Here is a 19089-nt window from a genome sequence, read left to right on the forward strand (position 1 = left end):
CCCGTCAAGAAGAGTTGGGGGTCCAGAGAAGGTAGAGGGCAGGGGAACCAAATAGGAGGAGGGTGCTCAAAGGGGCCCTAGTGGGAGAAATAAAAATGGTACAATATCCTACCCCTAAGACTGATTTTGCAGGGCTAAGCAGGGTCCCTATTTGTGGATTTTTAGCAATCTCAAAAGAAGCCTATGACAGGACCAAATCAAGGATCTGAATTTTCTAACTGTGGCTGCAGACCACCCAGTGATTCATGGCGACCACGGCCACAGCTGCATGGGGTCATGCTCCCAGGGGCTGCTATCTCTCACTTGTAACAAGAGCTCTGACATCTCCAGTTTCTTCTGGAGCTCTTCCATCCTTAGCTGCCCAGCTGCCTTTTCCGCAGTGAGCAGTCGAAGCTTCTCCTCTAGTTCAGAGATCAGCTTCTTCAGGTCTTCATTGCTTTTGCTATGACCAGAGGCAGTGGAAGAGAATGAGCAAAAAACATATAGGCCCACTTAGGTGCACAACCCACTACCCTTAGCAGAACCATGATACCGGATAGGACCCTAGGATCAAAGTCCTAGGTGGCACTTAGCTAGGACTACACTGAGCTCTGCACTTCGGCATGCTCACCCTCCCATCTCCTACTGTATTTCGCTCGGTAAGACTCCCAGGCCTCCCTCCCGCCTTCCCCCATCCTACTTGTTCTCATATAACTCCAGCTTGAGGGAATCTCGGTCTTTGGTTAACTCCTTGTTGGACTGCAAATACAGAAAGGTTAAGTCAAGATCTGGCAGGGAGAAGAGGAAACTAGCATACAATAGCAATGGCTACAATAACGAATGCACAGTAACACTTCTTCCCCGATGGGATGGTCCGTGCCTAGCCTCAGCCACTCCCGGATCTTGGGCACTTCTGCATACCTAGTCTGTTCACGGAGATTCTGGATGCAAACTCAGGAGCTTCCCATGAGAGCCAACCTTGCAGAGCATGCGTTTTACCAGTGCACTCCCATCCAGCCCTTAATGCTTCATTATTACTTCAAGACAAGGCAAAGCTGTGGTTTCTCTCTCTCTTTTTTTAATTTAGAACTCAGTAAGGGCTGAAAATCCAGAGGGAGATGTAATTTACATTGCCTGACAGAGGCCCAGAGACTCCAGGTGATCCTGTTTTGTATGACTGCACTACCACCACTGCTTGAACCTTCGCTGAGTACCTTGGCAGGAACCACGTTAACAATCCCATTGAACCTTTACAGGTACCACATGAGGAAGTTTATATCTCCACTGTGTAAATGAAAAACACACTACTAGAGTTTAACTGCTTGCTGAAGGTCACTTAGACCTGGAATTTGAAAATCCAGGTTTTTTAATTCTTTTTTTTTATATAATTATTTTATTATTTATTTATTTTAATTTGACCAGACAATGAGAGAGAGAAGAGAAAGAGAGAGAAAGCAAGCCACCAGGTCCAGGATTTGAACCACATTCCGCCATGTGGGAGTCCAACACTTTTAATCACCACACCATCTCCTGGCCCCTCTAACTCTTACAACACAATTTTTCCCTGGAGGTAAGGATGCATTCATGGGGGAGGAAGCATTTAATTTTTTTAAGAATTTAGCTCTATTTAATTTAACTTTATTCATCCATTTATTTATTCAATTATTTTAAAAATTTGACCAGAGACAGACAGAGGCAGGGAAAGATCAATGGAAAGTGAGAAAGCAAGCCACCAAGACTGAGACTCGAACCATGGTCGGCTTCCCGAGAGTCCAGCACCTTAACCATCATGCCACATGCCATCCCCTCCCATTGAGTTTTAATTTGGTTCCTTTTAATTATAGAAGTTTTCTTTGGTTCTTTTTCAAATACACTACTGTTTTTTTTAATAGTTTTCTATCTTTGATAGATATTTCAAGCTTGCCTTATTTATTTTTCCTTTTAATTTAAGCATACTACGGTTTTATTTTCTGTACCTAATAACGTCTAAAGTCTTCGGGAGGGGGTGCTTTCTTTCGTCCATTGTTTCTGGTGGTTCTTGTTAGATTCAAACCGAGGAAACAGTCCCAGTCGGCGTAAAGGCGTATCTTGAAAGCCAGGGGTAGTTCACCCGGTCTCCTCTCTCCCTCTGGCCCAGTGCATTCATCCAGGTACAGCAGGATGCAGTCATAATGTGCATCTTTTTCAACTTGGCAGAAAGGAGGCAGACTTTGGCAGATGTTGTTACTCCTGACAATGCCAGTGAGTTGAAGCTGACCTCAGTGTCTCCCAGGGCTGTGGCGACACCATGGTCACTGCAGCTTGAACCAGGGACAGGTTACCTCCTTGCTCACCCAGTAATGCCAGTTGTTGGCCATATGCCTGCAGATACCATTGGAGGACTGTGTGGCCCATCAGTGTTTCCTCAGCACCTTAACATCTCTGAGCACCGGGACCAACAGTTAGCCTAATGGCTATGCCGCTGGACTCCCACGTAGTCGACCGCAGTTTGAGTCCCGGACCCGGTGGCTTAAATTCACGCTGGGCGCGTTATGCATGCGTGCCCAAGATCCCGAGAGGAGAATGGAGGAGAAGGGATTGCGATGTGACCATCCCCCTTGGGGGGTGATTTCTCGCTTTCTGTCTCTATGTCTCTGTCTGTCTGGTGAGCGCACGCGCCCTATAGAAAAAACTTCTCAAAAAACAAAAAAAAAACAAAAAAAATCTCTGAGCACCACCGCAGGTGCAGGGCACAGGAGCTGACATGCTAGATATCTGCTCAGGTGTTGGTTTGCTGGGGAAGGCATGATGCATTTTTGTATAGAGAAACGTGACTTTCCCGATCACCTAAGATGTATGGTGAGATCATGTGATAGCCAGGCTCTCCTGTGCACTATTTTTATTTTAAATAAGAAAGAGAGTGTGCAGAAGGTGGAGAGCTCTTTTTATTTAAACATTTTAAAAATAATTATTTTATTATTATTATTATTAAATTTGCTGTATGGCACATGCACTCATCATAGAGAGAGAGTGGGGGTGGTGGTGAGAAAGCAAGCCGCCAGGTCTAGGACTTGAACTGTGGTCAGCCAGTGGGATTCCAGAACCTTAATCACTATGCTACCTGCTGGCCTCCAGTAGAAAGCTTTTTATTTATTTATTTTTTTGTAATAATTATCCACTTATTTTATTTTTTATTCATTATTCTTTTTCAGTTTCACCAGAGAGAGTGAAAGGGATAGTGAGAAAGCAAGCCATCAGGTTCGGGACTCGAACCATTGTCAGCCATGTGGGAGTCCAGTTCCCTTAACCACCACCGGCCGCCTGTCGGCGCTAGAGAGCTACTTTTAGCAGTGTCTCAGGATGTTGTGATCCTCCTGCCCCAGTCCCCCCAGCTTGGTAGGGCACAGGCCTAAGCTGTGCACCACTGGACCTGGCCTACTTAGGCTGGGCTGGGAACTAAACCCAGGCATCCCATGTGGCCTCAGCCAACCAGGCAGTGCTACCCTCTGTGTGTGCCCCCACAGCTGGGCCAGGATTTATGTACATGAACCCTCCCTCAAATTTTGGAGAACTGTGTAAAACAATTGGCAAAATGTTGGTAATTGCTGAAGCTGGGTTCATGGAGGTTCATTATTCCACTCTCAGTTTTTGTGAACCTTGAAATCTTCTTAATAAGTCGTTGCTATTTTCTTTTAAGGTGTGCTGTAACATCTTCCTTAGCCATTTCTCTGCATCTCCCTAGGCTGATGTGATGGCGGATAGGATCCCCCACTGTCCAGTCTGCTCTGGCCTCGTGAAGCCCGACATCGTGTTCTTTGGGGAGCCGCTGCCCCCCAGGTTCTTGCTGCATGTGGTTGACTTCCCAATGGCAGACCTGCTGCTCATCCTTGGCACTTCCTTGGAGGTTCGTCAACAGGCCTGTGTGGTAGGGAGGCTGGAGAACAGAGAGGGAGGTGGGGTACCAAGGAGTCACTGCACTGGGGCTGGCGGAGGTGGCACCATCTTTGGAAAGTGAGGGGATTTGACTGGTGTTCCAGGCTGAGGGACCAGCAGCCTGTGCAGAGACTGGGGGAGGTGGAGGATGAGTGCTTTGGGGTGCTGTAAGTGGAGGTCAGGCAGGGCTGGGGGCAGCCTCTTGCGCCAGATGGGGAAGGTCACCTTGTGCTGGAGCAGTAGTAAACCTGAAGGGGTTGACCCAAGGGTGAAGCCGCACCCTCAGGGTCAGAGCAGACCATTGGGCTGGGCTCTGCAGCCAGCAGGTGCCAGGAGGCCCGTCATGCGTACCCTCCATCTGTCTCCTGCACTTCTGCAAGAAGCATGAATGTGTTTGATCATGCAGTACTACCTCACATCTCCCTTCGGTGCCGTGCTATAATAAGCCATGCAGTGTTTTCTAAAACCTGAAATATTCTAGTCTCAAACACATTCAGCCGCAAGAGTTAAGATAGGGGATTGAAGATCTGCAACAGTATTTATTTAAGTAACTTCGTATTAATGGACAATAGAAATAAATACTATATGACCTCTTTATTAAAAAGTAATGCTGTGGGGCCAGCAGATGGCATGGTGGGTAAGGTGCTGGACTCCCATGTGGCTGACCATGGTTCAAGTCCTAGACCTAGCGGTTTGAAACTCATGCCACGCTCATGTGTGTGCATGCCCAGAATCCCTGGAGGAGAGTAGGAGAGACGGGATTGTGGTGTGGCCATAACCCTGGGGGAGTGATTTCTCACTTCTGTCTCCTTGTCTCTCTGGCAAGCGAATGTGCCCTGTAGCAAAAATCTCTCTCAAAATAATAATGACAATAATGCTATGCTGAATATCCATGTATATATATTTTTACTCAAGTACTCATGAAAGATAGCTGTTGATAAATACTTATTAATATGTAGAGTATATATTACTATATGAAAAGTAATATATAAAGATAGATGTTGATAAATCTTCTTTCCAGAAGATGTGCCCTTGCACTGCCACCGTGGAGGGCTGTTTTCTGACATCCTCACAAATACCAAGCTGCGTTTAGGTTTTACTAGTCAGTGTGTGTGAACCAGCCAGTGGACAGTGGTTAAGGCAGCTAGATCCCACGTGGGGACTGTGCAGTTCAAGTCCTAGACCCAGGGGCTTCCAAAGCACACTGGGCGTGTGTGAGGGCATGCCAAAATCCCAAGAGGAGGATGGAAAAGAGGGGACTGTGGTGTGGCCATTCCCCCTGGAGGGTGCTTTCTCATTTTTCCTCCCTCTCTCTGGTGAGCACATGTGCAAAATTAAAAAATTAAATAAATAAAAAAGGCATGTGAAAGAAAAATGTTTTGCACTTCTGTAATAAAGAATGAAGTTCAAGGCCAGCCCTGTGGCACAGTGGTAAGTGCAGTTCACAGTAAGCCAGATCCCATGTGACTGAGGGCAGTTCGAATCCTAGCCCTGGAGGCCTGAAAACATGCAGGTGTGTGTGTGCATGGGTGCTCACACATCCTGACAGCATGGAGAACCGGGGGAGGAGGAGTGGGGCATGATGACACCCACGGGTGTCATGTCTCTCTCGTGAGCTATGTACTCTTTAGCAATTAGAAAAACTGAAATTAGGAAATGAAGGGCTAGCAGGTGGTTAAGGCACCGGACCCCCGCTTGGCTGACCAGGGTTTGAGACCCAGACCTAGTGGCTTGAAAATCAAACTGGGCACAAGCATGTACGTGGATGCCCAAAATCCCGAGAGGAGAATGGAGGAGAAGGGACTGTAGCGTGGCCACCCTCCCCAGGGGTGATTTCTCGATTTCTTGCTTTCTGTCTGCCTCTCTGGCTGAGCACATGCATCCTATAGCAAACATCTCTCAAAGAACAAAAACACGAGGGGCCAGCAGATGGTCGTGTGATTACAGCACTGGATTCTCACAGGGCCAACTGCAGTCTGAGTCCCCAGCCTGGCAGCTTGAAACTCAGCTCTTAGGTGTGTGCCCCAATCCCAGGAGAATGGATTGCACTGTGGCCATTCCCCATCAGGGATGCCTTATTTCCCCTCTCACTGTCTCTCTGTCTCCTCTCCAGAGAGCGCACACACCCCATAGAATAAGAAAAAGCCTTAAACACATGAAATTCATGTTTTAATTTATTTGTATTTCTTTTCTTTGGATTGCATAGTTCTCTTGACTAATTTTTATTGGGTTATTAGCAGTACAAATTAGTGAATTACATACAAAATTTTATAAATTAGCTTATAAATTAGCAATATAAACTGTTGTCACTTTTGTTGTAAATATTTTTGCATTTTTTTTTAAATGCCAGAGGGTATGTGTGTATGCACAAGAGAGAGAAAGCATCCTCCAATGGGTCACACACAAGTTCTTTCTCTAAATCATGCCTTTGGCATGTGTTTCAAACTGTCAGTGCCGAGACTTGAACCCTGGTTGGCCATGTCAGATCTGGCTTCCTCTGTGCAGTGCCTGACAACTGTGTTACTGGCACTATTTTCTGTATTTTTTTAAAAGCTTTAAAATTTTTCTACATAGTAGTTTTAGGTAGATACCAATGTAATAGTATTTATGTAATCAAATCTATTATTTTCCTTTGTCTTATCTCACTTTGTTATCATGCCTAAGAAGTTCTTCTAATCCTTAATTATAAGCCCTGAATTTTCTTCAAGAACTGCCTGGTTTACATTTAACTCCTTAAACCATTTGAAAATGTTTCAGTGAAGGCAGTGATTGAGACTTCCTCTCAGATAGCGAGTCAGTCTCAGAAGTGGGAACCAGCAGTTAGCATAATGGCTATGTCACTGGACTCCCACGTAGTCGACCGCGGTTTGAGTCCCGGACCTGGTGGCTTAAACTCACGCCGGGTGCATGTGCGTGCGTGCCCAATATCCCGAGAGGAGAATGGAGGAGAAGGGATTGCAGCAGGACCATCCCCCCTGGGGGGTGATTTCTAGCTTTCTGTCTCTCTGTCTCTCTGTCTTTCTGGTGAACGCACGCGCCCTATAGCAAAAACCTCTCAAAAAAAAAAAAAAAAAAAAAGGAGTGTGAACCTGAAAGAAATGCCAGGCAAAGTTCACAGAGGAAGGGAGTTATTTGGGCCGTGGTTGAGGACGGTCACTGCAATGTACAAAGTCGAGTTGCCCTACTATTGACTCTGTGGTCTTAGAGATTTCAGGACGACGGAAGTGCAGAGGTCACAGATGGGAGGGCGATGGCACAGTTGTCTGTCAGAGCTTTGCCTTGGTCAGAAAGCTGTAGCAGGGGCCGGCCCCGTATCGCAGTCAGGGGAGCTGGGTGACCCCATGCCATCTGGGGTCAGCATGCTTAGTCTTAGAGCACGGAGGCAGCACGACTGGCATGCTAACTCTGAAAGCTCACTTTGACTGTACAGTTTGCATATGTGACTGGGGCTCCATGGTCCATCCCTTCTCTCGAGCCTGATAAAATCTGCATCCCTCACATTCCTTGGGCTGACTTGTCCCTCTTTCTCAATATCATTAATTATTTAGTTAATTTAGTTCATTGGTTTTTGTTATGGTTGCATGTGCTTGCCAGAGAGAGAGAGATAGAAAGTGAGAAAACACCCCAGGAGGTGGCCACACGGCAACCACCTCTGGTCCCTTCTCCTCTCAGGATTTTGAGCATGCGTGCACATGGTCCCAGCGTGTTTTTCAAGCCTCTGGGTCTGGGACTTGAACTGTGTAGTCAGTCATGTGGGAGCCAAGTGCCTTAACCACCATGCTACTGGCTGGGCTCAATACCATTTACTTTACACATTTTTTAAAAAAAGAATTATTTTTATTTAATTTTATTATTTATTTATTTTAATTTGACCAGAGAAGGATGAACAGGAGGGAGAAAGAGAGAGGGAAAGTGAGAAAGCAAGCTGCCAGGTCCGGGACTTGAACTGTGGTCAGTCATGTGGGAATCCAACACCCTTAAGCACCATGCCATTTGCTGGCCCACTTTACTCATTTTTTTACATCATTACTCTTGAAATAAATTTTGATCTGAAACTGGCTGAAGAACCCTGATGGCACTGAGTTAGGCCTCTCTGGAGTCTGGATGGTGAGTCTGGAGAGATGGTCAGTAAGTAACTCAGCCCACAGGCGTGTTAGGACGTCCTAGGTGGCTCTGGCCCCTCTGTGTGCCAGATACTAGCTGGAGAAGACAGTGTGTGCCATCCATCTGTGGCAGGCTGGGAGAGGCCTAAAGAGGGTGGAGACGCTGTGGTGGGGGAAACCAGGTGACCTGGAAAAGGCTCAGAGGCGAGAGCGCAGGAGTTGGGGATTGTGTGCGGGACCTGGGAGGAGGCAGGAAGGGCGGGGAGCAGAAGAGGAAGTGGGGAGGGCTATGGCGTGCTTGTAATCCCAGCTACTCGAGAGGCTGAGGCAAGAGGACCTCAAATTCAAGGCTGGCCTGGACAGCAAAGTGAGACTCTGCCTTGGCGGGGTGTGGTGGTGAGGGAGTAGAGGGAGACGGAGGGGGAAGGAAATGGGGATCGAGAAAGACCCAGCGGCAGGAGCTCACGGAAAAGACGGAGCAGGTAGTGAGTTCCCCTGTACTGAGTGGCCCACCTCAGCCTGCCACCGTCTAAGTCCTCAGTAGCTGTGGTGTGTCCTGAGGGCCGACGTGGCAGACATGTGCTCCTTCCATTAGGGCTGTTTTTCAGGAGGAGCCATTTTTTTTATTTTTTAATTTTTTTTGAGAGAGGGATTTTTGCTATAGGGCTCATACACTCGCCAGAGAGACAGAGAGACAAAGCAAGAAGTTACCCCCTAGGGATAGCCATGTCACAATCCCTTCTCCTCCATTCTCCCCTTGGGATCTTGGGCACGCACGCGCACACACACCCAGCGTGGGTTTCAAGCTGCAGAGGCTGCTGACTATGTGGAAGTACAGCGACTTGACCATTACGCCATCTGCTGGTCCCACAGGTGGAGCCGTTTGCCAGCTTGTCTGAAGCTGTGCGGAGCTCAGTGCCTCGACTGCTCATCAACAGGCACTTAGTGGGGCCGTTGGCCTGGTGTCCTCGCAGCAAGGACGTGACCCAGCTGGGGGATGTGGTTCACAGCGTGGAAAGGCTGGTGGAGCTTCTGGGCTGGACAGAAGAGATGCAGGACCTCATGCAGCGGGAGACTGGGAAGGTACGTACTGCCAAGCGCGGCCTTCTGAGGGCCCTGTCCTTATTGCCTGCGGTCTGGTCCACCTGCTATGGGTCCTGTTGGCTAACCTGGCAACAGTAAGAGGCACGCTGACCACTCCGAGGATACGTGACTAACAGGGCTAGGGCTCCAGGCAGCCTGGGCTGCTGGAAGTCTGCATGATTCCAGCAGACTGCTCCCTAAAATAAAGCACCCTGAGAGCTCACCTCTGAGGCCGGGGAGGCGATTCTAAGATGACACTGCTAAAGGAGGCACCTGTGTGGGATGAAGCCAGCACTAGCCCTGCTTTTAGAAAGTGGTCCACGTGACTGAGTTTAGAGAGCTGGAACCACGATGCTTTCTAGGTATGACTTCCTGTGAAACAAGCGAAGTTATGGAAAATGGTTTCCCGCGAGTCCGGTAGCAGCAGTAGCTTCAGTCTTAAGGGTTATTTCCCAGGGAGGTAGCAGTAAGCATTTAAAATTCAATTTTATGATTACAAGCAGGTGTAACAGCCTAAGAGAGCCTGTTGTCCTCAAAGCTCCTTATTCATAGCTGAGCCTGCCTCCTGGCTCAGGGTCACAATTGGCCCTTCCTGTTCCCCTCCATGGGTAAGGGCCCCAGCCAGATTTCTCACCACCCAGACTGTGAGGCTTGATAAGGTTATGAGATGTAGCATTTACATTTTCCTCCATATTAGACACCACTATTCTTTTTACCGTCATTCCAGAGTGTGGCTTAGAGCTAAGACGTAGGTGGTGCCATTTCTTGTCTCACTGTAGAGGGAAATTAAGACCATCAAATGTCTAAATCATGTTGCTGGGCCACTTCTTTCTGGAAACAGAATCAGCTAACACTGACGCTTAAACACAAAGAAACAGGTGCGTCCTGGCTGGCTCCCAGGGCAGTAGGAGCGTGGTTAGACCAACCCAGCGGGGTTGAGGGGACGTCCTGGTTCGACTTCCTGCTTCCATACAAAAGCAGACTAACTCTGGCAGCTCCTGCGTATCTTGGCTACATTCTTGTTTAAAAAAATGTATATAAAGCAGGTTATGATTTTAGTATCTTTATTATTTTAAAAGAATTTCTATCCAAGGGGTTATTTTTTTGAATAGTTGGGTTTTGAGCATGTGAACCTAAGTACATCTTGATTGGGTACTTAAAAATCTCAGAATCTAAGAGGATTTTCGTTCCATCGGCCTGTCCTGCCTAAGCCCTCTGGGGTCATCTTAAATCATCTCAGCAGCAGCATTTGCAGGCAGAACAGCCTTGTGCTGCTGGTTTTTTCCATGAGCTAGAGATGGAGACAGACAGACAGCACCCGAGTTTGACACTGTGGTCCACCTCAGCTCCCGCCAGCCCGGACCATGTGAGCGTGCATGCTGTGTACTCGGGCTCTCAGACGCTGACTGGAACCTTGCCGGGGGTTAGCCTCACAGAGCACACGGCTGACCCACACCGCTGGCGGCGAGGACTTAGCACCCACTTGCTCGTCTTCAGCCAGCTGTCGGACCCGGGTCACTTGGGTTCAGGTAACTGCTACCCGCTTCTTTTGTTCCAGTTCAATGGCTCGGACAGATAAGGGGTAAATGGCCCCGTGGGAGAGGCCCTTCTCTGGTGAGACTGCATGTGAAGACAGCCTGGGCAGGCTCCCCAATTCCAGGACACGCAGCCCATGGAGGCCTGAGGATGCCACTGTCACCTGTCCCCAGGCTGTGCTATGTCAGGGAAGGGGCATGTTTCCACTCAGGGCCACCCAGTCCCTGGCCTGCCTGTCTGTTCAACTATTTACCCCGGAAGCTTTTTGCTACAAAGAGCTTTCTTCTGACACTGACCTCTTGAACTGAAGCGAACGGACTAGAATCCCACTGGACTAGAATCCCACTGGACTTGCTTTGCCTGTGCCGTCTGCCGTCTGGACAGGTTCAGCACCTGTCAGCACCAGCCTCTGGTGAGCAGTCCCTCACGTCCCAAACAGTCCCGGTGCTGGTGACGCACGTGGGTCTCTCAAGCACGTTGTCTTTTCTGATGGCCAGGCGTGAGCTTGCCGTAGGGAAGAGCGAGAAATCAGCTCCAAGGCGGTCCGGCCATGCCGCGGTCTTCTCCTCTTCTCCTTCCCCTCAGGATCTCGGGCATGCATGCACTCACAAGCCACTGAGGCCAGGATTCAGACTATCCTCGGCCATGTGCGGTCCAGCTCCCAGTGCACAGTGCTAACCTGTGCTGTGGGGCCAGCCCGGTTGGGTTATTTTTAGAGAAAATCTGTACTTCTTTCTGGCATGAAATAAATTTTAGTATGAAAAATGGCATCTTTGTATTTGTCTCAACAGGACTGCAAGTGTTGACATGAATGGAGGAAGGGGGTCTCAGTGAATGAGGGTGTGTCCCCTTCATCAGAGTTGTCTGAGGACATTTGTCCCTGGACTCACCTGATGGCCAGCACCTCCTCTCCTATCCCAGGCCCTCAAAGCACCCAATCCCTCTGGGCCAAACCTGACTGATGCCTTCCCCAGCTTCTCCTTCAGAAATGGCCTATCCCAGCTCTCCCGAGTTAACCTGACCCTCCTCCTCGTGGAAAGCTGGCTCTCCATGGACTTGCACATGGCGTCCTGCAGTGACGTCAGGTGGCCCCGGGGCTCATCCCCATGGGCCGAGGACTCTGTGCCTGTGGGGAAGTGTACAGTGGGCCACGTGGAAGCCTGCTGGCCCTGGGCTACCACATTCCTCTCCACCAAGCAGGCTGCTCCTGTGTCTGGGGGAGGCCTGGGTGGGACCTATGTTCACCACTACCTAATTGCTTAGGGACAGTAGGCAGACACTGGTACCTCAGCCGGCTCCCAGCAGCCCGCTAGACCTAGGGCACTGTGCTGTGTGTCCAGAACCCACCAGCAACTTCACACTTCTGCACAGGCCAAGCTGCCTCCTGGGGCTGACCCCTCTGGGCACTGACTACGACCTCCCTGGTTCCAACCCAACATTGTGTTGGCTGAGTTTCCTGGGCAAAAGCAACTTCTGTCCCTGAACCGTGCCTACCCTGGGCTGCAGCTACCAGGAACAGAGTAAACTGGCAGAGACCCCATGGAAGGGTCTCTGTGGCCTTGCTCTTTCAGTGAGAACAGAAGACGAAGGGTGATCTAGAAAAAATGTTGAATTCTGAAAAGGACAAAATCAGCTTCTATTTCTACTTAATGTTCTTTTACTTGGTAATGTACACATACTCACACGTACATTCCTGCCCTAAACTCCTGTAGAGTGATGTTTCCGTGGCTGTTTTGGGTCCACGGTAGAAACCTCAACCTCAGGGCTCACCAGGGCATTCCCTTCCTGTAAGCAGTCTGAGCCTGGGGAAGGGCTGGGATGCAGCTGTCACAGCCAGTGAGAGCCTGGGTGCCCTGGACACTACTGTGGGCAGCTGAGCCAGGACTCAGGACAGAGAGGCCACCCGTCCTGCGCTCAGTGGGAACAAAGAACAGAACATACACTGGGAGTGTGGGGTTTGATACTAGTGTATAAAGTTCTAGCAGTCCTGTGAGGTGCAGCATGCGCCCCCACACAGCTCTGGGCCAGGTGTGCTTCGGTGTGCACGCATGCTCAGCCCCTGCCCTCACGCTCGCTTGTCCGCAAGTCCAGGTCGACCCTGGCCTTGGGCAGCAGCCTCTGCACACACTCCTCTAAGACACACATGGAAACGAAGGCCGAGTTCCAGGAGAACCACAGGACAGGACCTAGAGATAAGAAAGTGGACCAGAGCAGATCAAGAACAGCACTCTGGAGCAGAGAAGGGCCCCCAAGCTGGAGATAGGCGTGGAGCCATGTGGCTGGTGGGAGGTGGCCTCCCTGGGTGACAGCCCCAGGGACGTCTCTGAAAGCAGCACCAGTTCTCAAGTGGGAGCAGAAGAGCTGCCACCCTCAGTCAGGGTCCGAGTCAGGATCCGAGGACAGCTGGCCCTCCATGGTCTCGCACATGGCGTCCTGCAGTGACGTCAGGTGGCCCCGGGGGCTCATCCCCATGGGCTGGATGACTCTGTGCCTGCGGGGAAGTGTACAGTGGGCCACCTGGAAGCCTGCTGGCCCTGGGCTACCACCCTCCTCTCCACCAAGCAGGCTGCTCGTTTCCACAGGTGGCCTGGGTGGGGCCTGTGCTCGCTGCTACCTAATCGCTTATGGGCAGCAGGCAGGCAGTCAGCTTCTCTGGGCCTCAGTGCTCACCGTCAGTAAAGTGGGCCACATGCGGCTGTCACCCTAGCCCTCCCCTGGGAGGTCTTCTCCAGGGCAGGTGCTTTCAAACAGTGCGACAGCACTGCCCAGGTCCGAAGCCCTCCCTGGTCCTGTCTCCAGGGGCCCCTCGGGCAGGATGTGGTAGGTTCCCCCGTCCTGCTGGCCCGTCCTTACCCACGCACATACCTGGAGAGCCTGTCAAACATGTTCACCAGCTTCATGGCCTCGTGCTCCTTCTGCTCCTCCGTCATGCCCTCCATAGGGTTGGGCAGCTTTTCTTCCACCCTCCCGGTCACTGGGTTTATGCTGCTTCCCAGGGCAGGGGCGTAGGGGATACGTCAGTGACTTCAGGACAGGAGGGGCTGCCTGGGGCAGGCAGACCCCACATCCTCCTGCTCAGGCCTGGACTGCAGACCCATTCCCCTGGCTGGGGGAGAGCAGCCGGGCAACTGCAGGAAGAGACCTCCCTCGGACAGCAGGTCAGCCAGCCAGCTCCTGTGACCTGGACCCCCCACCCCCACCCCATGGCCCCGGACAGCCCTGGCCCCTTAGTCTCTGTGCTGTCGAAGCAGATCAAGAACAGCACTCTGGAGCAGAGAAGGGCCCCCAAGCTGGAGATAGGCGTGGAGCCATGTGGCTGGTGGGAGGTGGCCTCCCTGGGTGACAGCCCCAGGGACGTCTCTGAAAGCAGCACCAGTTCTCAAGTGGGAGCAGAAGAGCTGCCACCCTCAGTCAGGGTCCGAGTCAGGATCCGAGGACAGCTGGCCCTCCATGGTCTCGCACATGGCGTCCTGCAGTGACGTCAGGTGGCCCCGGGGGCTCATCCCCATGGGCTGGATGACTCTGTGCCTGCGGGGAAGTGTACAGTGGGCCACCTGGAAGCCTGCTGGCCCTGGGCTACCACCCTCCTCTCCACCAAGCAGGCTGCTCGTTTCCACAGGTGGCCTGGGTGGGGCCTGTGCTCGCTGCTACCTAATCGCTTATGGGCAGCAGGCAGGCAGTCAGCTTCTCTGGGCCTCAGTGCTCACCGTCAGTAAAGTGGGCCACATGCGGCTGTCACCCTAGCCCTCCCCTGGGAGGTCTTCTCCAGGGCAGGTGCTTTCAAACAGTGCGACAGCACTGCCCAGGTCCGAAGCCCTCCCTGGTCCTGTCTCCAGGGGCCCCTCGGGCAGGATGTGGTAGGTTCCCCCGTCCTGCTGGCCCGTCCTTACCCACGCACATACCTGGAGAGCCTGTCAAACATGTTCACCAGCTTCATGGCCTCGTGCTCCTTCTGCTCCTCCGTCATGCCCTCCATAGGGTTGGGCAGCTTTTCTTCCACCCTCCCGGTCACTGGGTTTATGCTGCTTCCCAGGGCAGGGGCGTAGGGGATACGTCAGTGACTTCAGGACAGGAGGGGCTGCCTGGGGCAGGCAGACCCCACATCCTCCTGCTCAGGCCTGGACTGCAGACCCATTCCCCTGGCTGGGGGAGAGCAGCCGGGCAACTGCAGGAAGAGACCTCCCCCGGACAGCAGGTCAGCCAGCCAGCTCCTGTGACCTGGACCCCCCACCCCCACCCCATGGCCCCGGACAGCCCTGGCCCCTTAGTCTCTGAGCTGTCGAAGCCAGTCGATTGTGGACAGTCCGCCTCACTGGGGCTGGGCTGTGAGGGAGCACCCCAAGTGTATCGAAGGCACGCACCTGGCTTTGGCTTCCTTGTACTCGTCAGTGTCTGTGTCCTCATCCTCCGAGTACTGTCCCTCGGGGCGGCCTCCTGCCATGAGGCCCCTGGCAGCCAGGAGGCCGGCGGCATTCCCGTAGCCCGTGTACTTGATGAATCGGGGCACTGAGGGCCGGGGTGGAGGTCAGTGTGCGGACGTGCCTGGGAGGGGGGCAGGCCTAGGGCCCAGGCCCCCCAACCCCAACTCACCGCTCTCAGAGCACAGGACGAACAGGAACTCCGCGGCCACCCTCTTCACATCTGTGTCCAGGTGCGTCATGAGGCGGACGAGCTTGTTCCGTAGCAGCTCCCCCACCTCGGGCCGGGTCCTCACGTCCCGCAGGGGGGGCAGCACCTGGGGAGACAGCCATCCCTGAGCCTAGGCTGGGACAGCTGCGAGGCAGGGCCCGGCCACGCTGCCTACCTGGGCCTTCAGGAACTTCCGGGCCGGGCGGTGCATGCGGGCACACTCCGTCAACACGCTCAGCACGGGAGCCACACCCTCCTTCAGTCTGTGCGTCTGCGGAGGAGCCTGTGAGCGGGCTGTGCCCCCACCCGACTGCGGGCTACAGTGGGGGACACACGCACACCAGCTGACCCCTGCAGCAGGCGCTTGGGAAACGTCCCTGCTGCCTCAGCCAGCCCGGGGCCAAGATGGGTGGCAGGTCTCTGTCAGCCTTGAAAGCAACGGGACAGGACCTTACCCAGGAAGCTTCTCGAAAGCTGTGACTTGGGGCAATAGGTCAGCTGCGCTAAGCCTCACTTCCTCAGCTACAGGTCAGGGCTGTGAGGAAGACAGTGCACTACGTGTTTAAAGCCGTCACCACTGGCACACATACTTCCCTCAAAAACAGCAGCAAAAAGAGAAACAGTCCCTGCTTCTGAGGGCTTATGGCCAAACAGCCTGTCCCTCCTGGCCTCCTGTTACCTGGTCCCCAACACCAGGGCCGACGGTGCCAGCCAGAGCACCTACTGCTGGCTCCCCGCCCCGACTCGCCCGTGGGCACTGCGCACGGCCCCTCGGCCTGCCCCATTCTGGCAATGTCTGGGAGGTCCGGGTGGGACTGTGTGACATCCGGATGTCCCGTGTGCAGTGGCAGGAAACGGAACCTGTGTGGGTCTCCTTAGGGTGCCAAGGGACAGGGGAAGCTTGTCATCAAGGGCAGAACAGTGAAAGGAGTGAAAGTGTCACAAGTGGGAGCTGGGAGGCTTCTCTGGACCACCCAAGGGACTCCCAGGGACCTAGAAAATGACGAGCACCTCGCTAGAGCCCCGAGAAGCTCGCTTCCCCGTGGTGATCAGAAGTGAAACCTCTGTGTGGGGATGCCCACAGGTCTCAGGGAGGAGCCCGGAGCAGTGGGAAGAGCTGCCCGGAGCACACCGACACGATCTCTGCCCACCAGTGTGGCTGGTGCAGAAGCAGAGAGCCTGGGGAGGCCAGCATAGCACTGCCCTGCCTACCTGGTGCAAGCGCTTCTCCAGGAAGGCCAGGAGAACGCCGATCACATCCATGTTCACGCCCATGAACTCCAAGGAGCCTTCGTGGGGCTCCAGGGTGAAGAGGACATCCAGACACTTGGCGGGCAAGTTCCCCAGGAGGTTTACTGTATGGCTGGTGACAGATGGGATGGGGGTCCTGATAGGGCTAATCCCCAGCACAGGTACCCTCCCTGAGGCCTCCTGCAGGGGGCCACACAGGGCAGGAGCTGGAGTCTGGGGCTTGAAGAACAGCACTAGGGACCGCCAGGGCCAAGGGCAGAGCCTGATCTCAGCGGCACGCCCGCTCGGGTGGGCGAGGTCCCCTGAGGACTGAGGACTGCACATGCCTGCCAGTCCCACCCTGTCTGGGATCGAACACCAGATCATCTCAGGAAACCCACACGGCCTAGGCACAGGTCATCAAAACTGGGCCAGGGACCACACTGTGCTATAAGTACCACGCTGCTCGCCGCCACTGCCCAAGGTCCCGGTGACAGTCCTGCCCGGTAATTCGCAGTTCTTAATCTAACCACATCCTGGAAGCACTCGGGTCTCCAGAAACACTGTCTCAGGCCCCATGAAGTCCGACTCCCCGGGGTGGGCCTGGCTCCCCTGCCTGGCTCCCAGGGGCCCCGCCCAGCAGACACCTGGGCACCATCCCGGCCGGCCTGCCCTCACCCGCGGAACTCCTCTGTGCGCTCTCCAGCAGCGGCGATCATCACGCAGTGCCGAAGGAGCGTGCCCAGGTACCGGTAAAGGGCAGCGTCTTCCTGACCAGAGAGAAAGGGGTTCCCGTGAGGGGCCTCCTGGATGTCACTGCTGCCTGCTGAGGTCCTCCGGGACGGTGTGGCTCCTGACTCCCGCACACCTGCCCTGCGGCCAGTCCCAGGGGGCTGTGCAGTGGCCGGGACGACACGCAGCCACTGTTAACCAAAACCCCCACGAATGTCCTACCAGCGCTTTTCCAACGAAGGCCGATGCTCCCCTGGGGAGGAAGGCATACCCTGTGCCCTGGCTCCATCCTCGCAGCCTCAGGGGGGGACCGCCCAGTCTCCCTGGGACTACTCGGCCCCCCTGCCATGCCGGAGGGGCAGAAATGCACCTCCCCTCCCTCAGAAACCTCCCCCAGGGCCCTGCTGGAAATAAGCATGTCCTCGGCTCCTCCCCACAGGCTGAGCGGCCCTCTTGTCCTAGCCTTGTCTGACACAGAAACTCCAGTAGGTGGCAGGTCCCAGGGGAGACATCGGGCGACTGCGCCCCACCCCTGGGCCAGGCCAGCCCTTACCTCATCCACCTCCCTCTTGATGGAGTCGAAGGTGATGTTGAAGAGCACCTTGAGGATCTCCATGGCCCGCTCTGTCTCTTCAGGGGGAAGGACGTCGGGGGGACTCTCCTCAGGAGTCACCCCCAGGGTCAGCTCCAGCGTGTCGGCCAGCAGGCGCACCCCGTGCAGCTCCTGGAAGAGCTGCTGGCGCACGTCTGTGCGGAGCGCGGTGAGCAGGAAGAGGAGGCGCAGATCGAAGAACTGGACGTCGTGCGGGAAGCTCCTCTTGCGGTACAGCCCCACGCGCTCTGCCAGCCTCACTACCAGCCGGGCCTCTGCCGCCAGCATCTGCGCCACGGGGCTGCTGAACACGAGGTTGCACAGGCACTTGAGGGACTCGAGGACAACATCCATGTCGAGGGCCTCTGGAATGGGCCCCTCGGAGGCAGCGACGCCAGCGTAACAGGCCAGTGCCTGCAGGCTCTGGCGGCTGGTGAATGGGTCCAGGCAGCGGCGGTCCCGAGTCAGGATGCGCACAGTCTGCAGCCAGGTGACACGGTGGGAAGGTGGCAAGCCCTGCTCCAGGACCGAGACCAGCAGGTCCGCCAGTCTCTGTGGGTAGGGAAAAGAGCGGCTCCACCACGCCCCTCTTCCCGGGGCCACACCCATCCCTGCCCTGTCACCCCTTAGGCCTGCACCCACCTTCCTGTCTTCCTGCTGGGCATCGTCAAACGTGAAGCTCTGGGAGTGCTGTGGGGAGAACCAGAACGCTCGAGTGCACGTGGGGTTCCGCGGTGGCGGTGGCCCGGCCTCTAACTCGGAGGATGCAGCCACCGCTCTGAGCACTCGCCCTCATCGCTCACCGCTACACGCCTGGCCACCGTGTGCCCCAGACACTCTGCCCGCCCTCCAGGGGGTGAGGCCCCACCCCTACACGCCTGCCTCCAATGGGTGCGCCCCCAGGCACTCTGGTCGCCCCTCACGGGTGTCCCCATAAGTACTCCTTCCCAGCAGCTCATCCCAAGCCTGCCGCGCTCCCCGCGCCCACTCCCTACGCCCCGCTGGGGCCCGTCGTGCACACGCACAGCCCACGGCCACCGGCTGCCGCTCACCTCCCGGTTGTATGTCCTCAGAGCTTCAATAATCACGTCCTCCTCCCCAGTCTCCACGGCATCCACGACCGCCCGGGGCTCCATGGCGCCCGGGAAGGTCGGGCCCGGAAGGCAGGAGGAGGATCGCTCTGCAATCCCTCGGAATCCGAATAAGCCCGCAGCGCCCAGGACCAGGAAGCCCAGCGTCGGCGCGCAGGGGAGGCCGGGACGCGCGTGCGCGGCGCCGCTGGGGTGGGGCAGG

General features: G+C 54.3%; 2 protein-coding genes and 1 long non-coding RNA gene across 7 annotated transcripts in view; 1 reads left to right on the top strand and 2 right to left on the bottom strand.

Annotated features, from left to right (window-relative positions):
* The window catches only part of SIRT3 (sirtuin 3), a 41642-nt gene extending 30627 nt beyond the window's left edge, over positions 1-11015 (top strand). For 3 of the 4 annotated variants that reach the window (XM_027766673.1, XM_006164461.3, XM_027766672.1), the window contains 3 exons: positions 3701-3862; positions 8868-9077; positions 10636-11015. In XM_027766673.1, the coding sequence (XP_027622474.1) occupies positions 3701-3862; positions 8868-9077; positions 10636-10656 (393 nt within the window). In that variant the 3' untranslated portion in view covers positions 10657-11015. The remainder of the gene's footprint in view (positions 1-3700; positions 3863-8867; positions 9078-10635) is intronic. The other variant, XM_027766671.1, reaches the window with a different exon arrangement.
* A 1213-nt stretch (positions 11016-12228) lies between these two features.
* LOC106733372 (uncharacterized) lies at positions 12229-13716 on the bottom strand. Its single transcript, XR_001369489.2, has 2 exons — positions 13479-13716; positions 12229-13104 (listed from the first exon to the last, which is right to left on the bottom strand). It is a non-coding gene; the product is annotated as an uncharacterized LOC106733372 (long non-coding RNA).
* Positions 13717-13865: 149 nt separating this feature from the next.
* On the bottom strand, positions 13866-19074 carry RIC8A (RIC8 guanine nucleotide exchange factor A; the record flags this gene model as incomplete). 2 transcript variants are annotated; one of them, XM_027766670.1, is given in 10 exon segments in its annotated part: positions 13866-14141; positions 14516-14638; positions 14975-15119; positions 15204-15348; positions 15418-15513; positions 16455-16605; positions 17151-17242; positions 17758-18348; positions 18439-18486; positions 18849-19074. In XM_027766670.1, coding segments are annotated over 10 exon segments (1738 nt in total), but the record flags the coding sequence as incomplete, so codon positions are not given.
* Positions 19075-19089: the final 15 nt, after the last annotated feature.

The sequence above is a fragment of the Tupaia chinensis genome, unplaced genomic scaffold, assembly GCF_000334495.1.
Source record: "Tupaia chinensis unplaced genomic scaffold, TupChi_1.0 Scaffold143624_1, whole genome shotgun sequence".
NCBI classification, from domain to species: domain Eukaryota; kingdom Metazoa; phylum Chordata; class Mammalia; order Scandentia; family Tupaiidae; genus Tupaia; species Tupaia belangeri.